At 35.7% G+C, this 7,077-nt stretch overlaps 1 protein-coding gene across 2 annotated transcripts; it reads left to right on the plus strand.

Annotated features, from left to right (window-relative positions):
- Positions 1-4,310: 4,310 nt before the first annotated feature.
- On the plus strand, positions 4,311-6,727 carry LOC140893301 (uncharacterized). 2 transcript variants are annotated; one of them, XM_073302369.1, is made up of 5 exons: positions 4,311-4,684; positions 5,138-5,241; positions 5,356-5,527; positions 5,627-5,749; positions 5,836-6,727. In XM_073302369.1, exons 1-5 carry the CDS (start codon positions 4,490-4,492, stop codon positions 6,505-6,507), a joined length of 1,266 nt encoding a protein of 421 aa, XP_073158470.1. In that variant the 5' UTR covers positions 4,311-4,489; the 3' UTR covers positions 6,508-6,727. The 2 variants fall into 2 exon arrangements, with proteins under 2 accessions (XP_073158470.1, XP_073158463.1); XM_073302362.1 differs by having other exon boundaries at positions 5,627-5,743; positions 5,818-6,727.
- The last annotated feature ends 350 nt before the right edge of the window (positions 6,728-7,077 follow it).

A 7,077-nucleotide genomic window follows, 5' to 3' on the forward strand; every position in this document is an offset into this window, starting at 1 on the left:
TGATATGCACATGCCGCATAACAATAATAACATGCAAACACATAAATGCAACATATAAGCATGCATATCCGCTGGCAATCTCAGTCAGTACTTACGTACCTTTCTAAGGCAGTCCTAGTAGTCCCACTCTAGATTCCAAGCCTATCATCAAGTCTACAATGCAAATACCCATGCATCATTCAATAAGCTCTAAAAGCCTTAACTAAGCTATTGCATACTCCTAAATAATTTAAGGAGACCATAGCTATACCTGCGTCCAACATCAGCCCACTGATGGCGACTATCCTGCAACTAGGGCACTCCCCTGCTGCGAATCCACAGCCTCAAGCACTGCTCCGCTACACGAGCACGGCTCAGCTACTATGTCAGACACTGTCTGACTATACTAAAACAAATATTCTACTCCAACTCTAAAATAAGAGTACCCAAAGCCCTAAAATAGAGCCACGAGGGCGAAGGAGAGAATTCGGAATTGGCAAGAAATGAAGGCCTCGGACCTTATATTTATAGGCAGCGATCGGAACCTCCAATCCTCGATCGAAACTTCCGATCCTTGATCGGAACGTCCGATCCTGCCATCGGAGCTTCCGAACATCCTCATCTGCCACGTGTCAAAATCTCACTGGTTGACTTCGGATAGGGGTGATCGGAGCATCCGATCCTGTTCGGAGCTTCCGATCAACCACACGTCATGGATGACGTAATTCGATCGGAGCTTCCGATCGTTCATCGGAGCTTCCGATCACCTTCGGAGCATCCGATCCTAACTTCGGAGCTTCCGATCTCTCTGACCCTTCGGACCATTTCTGATCATTTTGGGTCTATTTTCGGACTCCGTTAATCCATTTAGAAGTCTCCTTAATCACGTTTGACTAAATCTAACAAGATCACACGATAATTACTCATTATCGTTAATTTTGGATATGGGCCACTACACACATTCATTAGCATAATGACAATAGCCTTGACATTCATGACAATGCACTGTGTCACTCTTCTTTGCAGTAGGCTCTTTCTTTCCTTCCAGCATAAGTAGAGGCTTTTGAGAATCAGGAAACTTCCTTGATGATTGATCAGGCCCGCCTATTTTCAAAGTTTTGTTAGCAGTCGGAAAAAGTGGAGCTTTGAGTTTCTGATCGGTCTTCTTTGTCTCCCTCATCTTTTTTAGATAATCATCAAACTTCTTTGTGATGAGTGACATCGAGTCATCTCCCAAATCCGATTCAAATACTTCTTGAGGTTTGAAGAATGAGTTTGCTGTTGTTGAATCCATAATATTCCTGAAAAAATAATCCAGAATAAACTCTTAGTGTATCAAGAGTAGGCTCTGATACCACTTGTAAGGGATATCATGGTTCATTAAAAATTATCAGAATCAGATGTTGTCACTAGGTGTTGACAACATCCTACTCAACATGCAGCGGAAATATTAAAACGTGAATAGTAACAGCAAACTAACAGTAAACCAACAATAAAAATAATCAAGAGTAAATATGCACAAGTACTAAAGTAATAAAAGGTTGCACATAAAACAGATTCAGATGTTGTCACTAGGTGTTGACAACATCTTCAATAATACCTTGATTAACATGCATCAGAATTTTTGAAAGCAATGAATAAAATAGATAAGCAACCAAACAAATCAGACTCAAATATTTAAGCAAGAGTATAAAATACTTTTGCAGCGCCTCAGGGCAAAACTTTCACTAGAAAACAATCAAAGAGTTTTACAAACCCTAAAACTAGTGAATTATTTCAGAAATCAATTTTCTCAATCATGTGAGAAAATAAAGAATAAATAAAAACAACTCCCTAAAAATCAACTCAAGGCAGAATAATAAAATCAAAGGGAGTCGATCTTGATTGCCGAAATCTGAGAACAACAAAACGTCTTTCGACCAACACTCTTGCAAGTGTAAACTTCAAGTGTTCTCGAAAAGCTTCACGGCAATACAGAAAAGCAGCAACCACAGTTGTGCAATCTTCGATCTTCTTCTTTAATTCAGAGCTCTTGATTTCTCATGAATGTGTCTCTGAATTTTATATGTGAAACTCTCTCTTGTGCAGTATACGTGTTTTTCTGCTCTCGCGCTCTCTATTCTGCACTACGTTCTGCTCTTCACGCTTCTCGATCAGCTCTCCTATTTATTCAACGTGAAGGACACCAAATTAAGCTTGAACAATCTTATCTCCAATAAACCTTGATCTTTTTTTCCTTTCAAACTCGATTCAATCTATAAAGATAAGAAAATAAAGATAAGTTAGGAGATACATATATATTATGATAAGTGCATAATATCTCCTACAAAATAATTAACCCAATCAACCATATTTTAAATCTAGAAATATTATATTATCTCAATTCAAATCAAAGTAGTTCCTAGTTTAAAATATATCAAACATATAGATAGAAAACACAATATTAATTAACAATCCTAGAAAGACAAAACACATTAATATAATCTTTCAAAACATGGAAAGATATCAAGGAATAATTAATTCATTTCAAAACTTTCATTAATCAGAGTTAGTGAGGAACAAATAGAATCAATGTGATTACGTACTATCAGCTAGCAGAACAAAAGAAAAAAAAGAGATTTCGGGTTTTTGTTTAATCAGGCGAAACCCAGATTTGAACTGGGGAAAAAATGATACAAAAATCTTCTCGGATTATTAAATTTTTATCGTACTTGAAATTTTTAATTGTTTTGTTTTGTTTTTTTTTTTTTTCGATTTGATCAATTCCTTCAATTGATTCTAGAGTATCTCATAATCCACAATGCTAAAAACATTATCTCGCTTTTTATTGAGAAATCACATGTGGATTTTCACCGACAAATTGGAACCATTAACTATTGACTTCTTATGCATCTTCTACGATAAACATAGAACTAGAAGCTCGATCGAGCAAGTTCGTGGGCTACACAAGTTATCGAAGATAATAAAAAGACAAGACACATTCGACAATCCTTTGGGTCTAAAAATATAATCAGTGATCACATCTTTTAGATATATATATTATTCATTAAACGACATCTGATTGCTTGAATTACCACATAGCATCCGACACAAGAATAACACAACCATTCTTGAAATATTTCTTGATCCAGCTGAGCGCCTCTCTAAAACTCAATGCCTAGCTGGGCAATTACGGCCGAATGAGAGTGATCGCCAAGTGGTCCACAAATACCCTTCACGAAGCCGCCATTAGTTCCTCGGAATACACATCTAATTATCTAAAGCCAGCCCTCTATGAGTGTTGAAACACCGTTGCGTCAACGTTACACTTAATTTAAGCAGACTATATTTGTGGTCTTGTTATTTGCATTTTTTTTTAATTTTGATCCTGTTAATGGTAAATTTTATTTTTTTTATTTTTGATCTTGTTACGGTGAGTTTTCATTGTTAGTCTTGTAACTTGTATATTGTTTGTATTTTTGGTCTTTTAACTTGTAGTTATTTTTATTTTTGATCCTCTTTTTATCATTCACTAAAGGACCGAAAATAAATAAAATACAAGTTAAAAGATGAAAAATGAAAAATGAAAACAATACACAAGTTAGAGAACTGTAAATGAAAATTCATTGTAACAGGACAAAAAATGGAAAAAAAAAACTATGCAAGTTATGAGACTGAAAATACATATTTACCGTTAACATGACAAAAAAAAATGCAAATAACAGGATTAGAAATATTGTTATTCTCTTAATCGAAGATATGACTGGATTTAAAAATGTAGATTAATATATAATTAAAACTAAGCAAATCTTAACACACGCACGCCATGGGTTTGATTTGTAAAAACATAAAATGAAATGTTTTTTTCCCCCAAGTTTTCAATGAAATTTATCAATTTTTAAAGTTGAAATAATAGAATCAAAATTTTAAATTGAAATGATAGAAAAAAATTATATGTATAATAAAATATAATATAACCATATTTAGTTTTATAAGATGGAGAATATTTAGAGAAATTTAAAATTATAATCTGACCTTGTTCTGTTAATATAAGGTGTATGTGATCTATTAATAGTAAATAACCATTCATCGACTCCACGAGAAAAATCCAAAATTAAATTTGACCCCGTGGTTTCTAGGTACCTTCCTCACATGGACCGCGTAAACCACAAAAAAATTTGCATTCCCACTCGTAATCACATTATTATCATTATTTTGTATTTTTTGTAGTATGATACAAATCCAAAATAAATAAATAAATAACTTCGTTGATAAGTAATTGAAGAACCCCACACGTCCTTTGGCAGTAATTGATACGTGTATCATATAAAATCTCCAAAAAATTTGTTCAAGACATACTACCATTAGTCTAATTCTTCCCTTCGTCACCAGCAAAAGGTGCAAATCGGCAAACGCCTGTTTGTACTGTTCTAGTAATACCCTATACTATTCAGTAGCTACATATATACTCTTTTAATTAGTTCTCAGTGTACTTTCTTGTTCAAGAAAATATATATATATATTACTAATTATGGGTATAATAAGAAGAAAACTGGATTCTTTTATGAGAAAAGGCTTCAACACTTCCAAATTCAAGGGGACTGTGAATTTGGCGATTTCTAGATTGCAAGTGTTGAAGAACCAGCGCCAAGCTCGGGGCAACGTCGCACGTTCCGACGTCGTTGAATTCCTTAACCTCGGCCACCATGAAAGAGCTCTTCTAAGGGTACCTAATATATATATATATTTGTTTAAATATTCTCATGCTTTTCCTATACTCGTAAGAATCCCTTTGATGTTTGATGCGAATGAGAAAACATTCATTTTTGTTTGTTGGATTGGCTTAAATTCTATAATAAATTATCATTAGATTTTTATACATCTATCTATCTATCTATCTCATCCCACGAATGAAACAGTACTCTGTACTGCCTTGAGCTTTCGGATCGATTACTAGTTTTTTCTGATATGGCATCAAAATGGGAGGTATAATTTGGTAACTTGTGGTAGAGTTCATCGAACCTATCGATGTTGTTCGCGTAACTTTTTAAGCTGTTTCTGTCTAATGCTCAATCAGCATGATGTATACTTGAGTAGTCTTGGATTCTTTTGGGACTAGTGGTTTAGCGAAATTTTACGGTATTTTATGTTTGATCTGTTGTGTGTATTGGATATGCAGGTTGAGCAAGTGATTAAGGAGCAAAATATGTTGGATGTGTATGTTATGTTGGAAGGATACTGTCATTTGTTGATGGAGAGAGTCAGCCTCATCCAACAACAAAAGTTTGTCATGATCCCATCTTTTTTCTTGATTTCTTGAAAATCAAACATTTTCTAATTTTGCGAATCATTGATTGTTCATATATATTTCAAGTTTTTTTTTTTCGTTTCGTGCAGAGAATGTCCTGATGAACTTGTGGAAGCTGCATCGAGCTTGATTTATGCTGCTTCAAGATGTGGTGATTTTCCAGAACTTCAAGAAATCCGCAAGATCTTCTCCTCTCAGTATGGCAAGGATTTCGTGGCTCGGGCGGTTGAGTTACGCAACAAGTGTGGTGTGAATCCTAAGGTATGTACGCTAAATATTAAGCGGAACGATAAAAAATTTGAGATGCAACGTTACCAATTGAATATTTTAGTTTGTCCCTAATTTGTTTCCTGCACACAGATAATACAGAAGTTGTCCACAAAAATGCCAACCTTGGAGAGTAAAATAAAGGTGCTTCGAGATATTGCTGCAGATAACAACATTGTTATGCCGAACGAGACGACTGCTCCACCCATCGTAGCGGTAAATAAGCTAATTATCTTTCAACTCGATAATACAAAATGATACAAAACTTGAATCTGAATTCTCAGAATCTATTACCTCATCAGGAAGAAGATGAAGATTCAAGAAAAGGGAGTCAGCAAAATAACTCAAAAGGGCGTGATGATGTAGAAGAAGCAGTGGATTTCAGTGAAACGCCGAAACTCAGGGTAAAATACAGAGATGTGGCTCATGCAGCACAAGCGGCATTCGAATCCGCAGCATACGCGGCGGCTGCCGCCAGAGCGGCTGTACAGCTCTCTCGATCCGAATCAACCGATCCCGACGACGACCCAGACCCTCTAAATCATCAGCCAAGAAAATCATCAGCAGCCACATTTCAGCCTACTCGAGATGAAAAAGATGAACCCAAGTTCGAAAAAGTTCATCCCATTCAAAGCCATGATTGGGTAGCTGATCAGACTGAGAACAAAACAGGTTATAAAAGGTCCTTGTCTGGTACAACAGGGGATTTAGCAGCTGACAACATTAAAGAGACAGAAACCTCGTCCGAAGAGGGATATAATATTGATTCCAAGCCACGGGAAAGAGAGGTGGTTTTCGATCAAAGCGAAGACGAAAACGATCAAGTTATGGAAGGGAGTGGCAAGTATTACCCTTTGGGTAACGGAGGTGGATACAAAAACGAGCCAAATTCATCAGCATTTGAGAGTTCAGAACCTCTGAACATCAACCGGAGGCCGATTTCTGTGAGGACTAAATGGAGACAGGGAATGTAACGACGACTACAAAAGGTTGGAATATGAATATCAGAATGTGTTGGTGATCTCCTTTCATGTGGGAGGGATTGTGAAGACAGAAACAAATCAATTGAGGTGGATTTGAGATTGGAGAGAATAATAAAAATATAATATAAAGTGGTGTTTGGATATGTAATGTAATGTGAATATTAGCAAAAGGGGTTGCGATTCTTGGTGCTTATGAGAGAGAGTTTATGTTTGGGTGAAGTTGAATTATTAGGAGGCTTTTCGTAGCACTTTCAGAGAGGGAGCCCAAGGGGGCAGTGGGTTGAGTGCCCGCTCAACTCCTCGTGGCTTCTTCCCTTTATCTTTGTTTCATTGAAAAATATTTATTTTTTTATAAATATAATTTTAGTATCCTGTCTTCAAAACCCTCTCCAAACACTACCTTAGACAAAATGTTTTTTTCTTATTAAAATGCATGTTTTTATGTATGTTTAATTTAATATATATATATATATATATACCCGCTCAACTCCTCGTGGCTTCTTCCCTTTATCTTTGTTTCATTGAAAAATATTTATTTTTTTATAAATATAATTTTAGTAT

The sequence above is a fragment of the Henckelia pumila genome, chromosome 1 (assembly GCF_033568475.1).
Source record: "Henckelia pumila isolate YLH828 chromosome 1, ASM3356847v2, whole genome shotgun sequence".
Lineage (NCBI taxonomy): Eukaryota > Viridiplantae > Streptophyta > Magnoliopsida > Lamiales > Gesneriaceae > Henckelia > Henckelia pumila.

Coding starts and splice junctions, on each gene's coding strand:
- LOC140893301 (XM_073302362.1), top strand. CDS start 4,490: ATGGGTATAATAAGAAGAAAACTGGATTCTTTTATGAGAAAAGGCTTC. Junction 4,685..5,137: donor ATGAAAGAGCTCTTCTAAGG/GTACCTAATATA, acceptor TTGGATATGCAG/GTTGAGCAAGTGATTAAGGA. Junction 5,744..5,817: donor AGACGACTGCTCCACCCATC/GTAGCGGTAAAT, acceptor CTGAATTCTCAG/AATCTATTACCTCATCAGGA.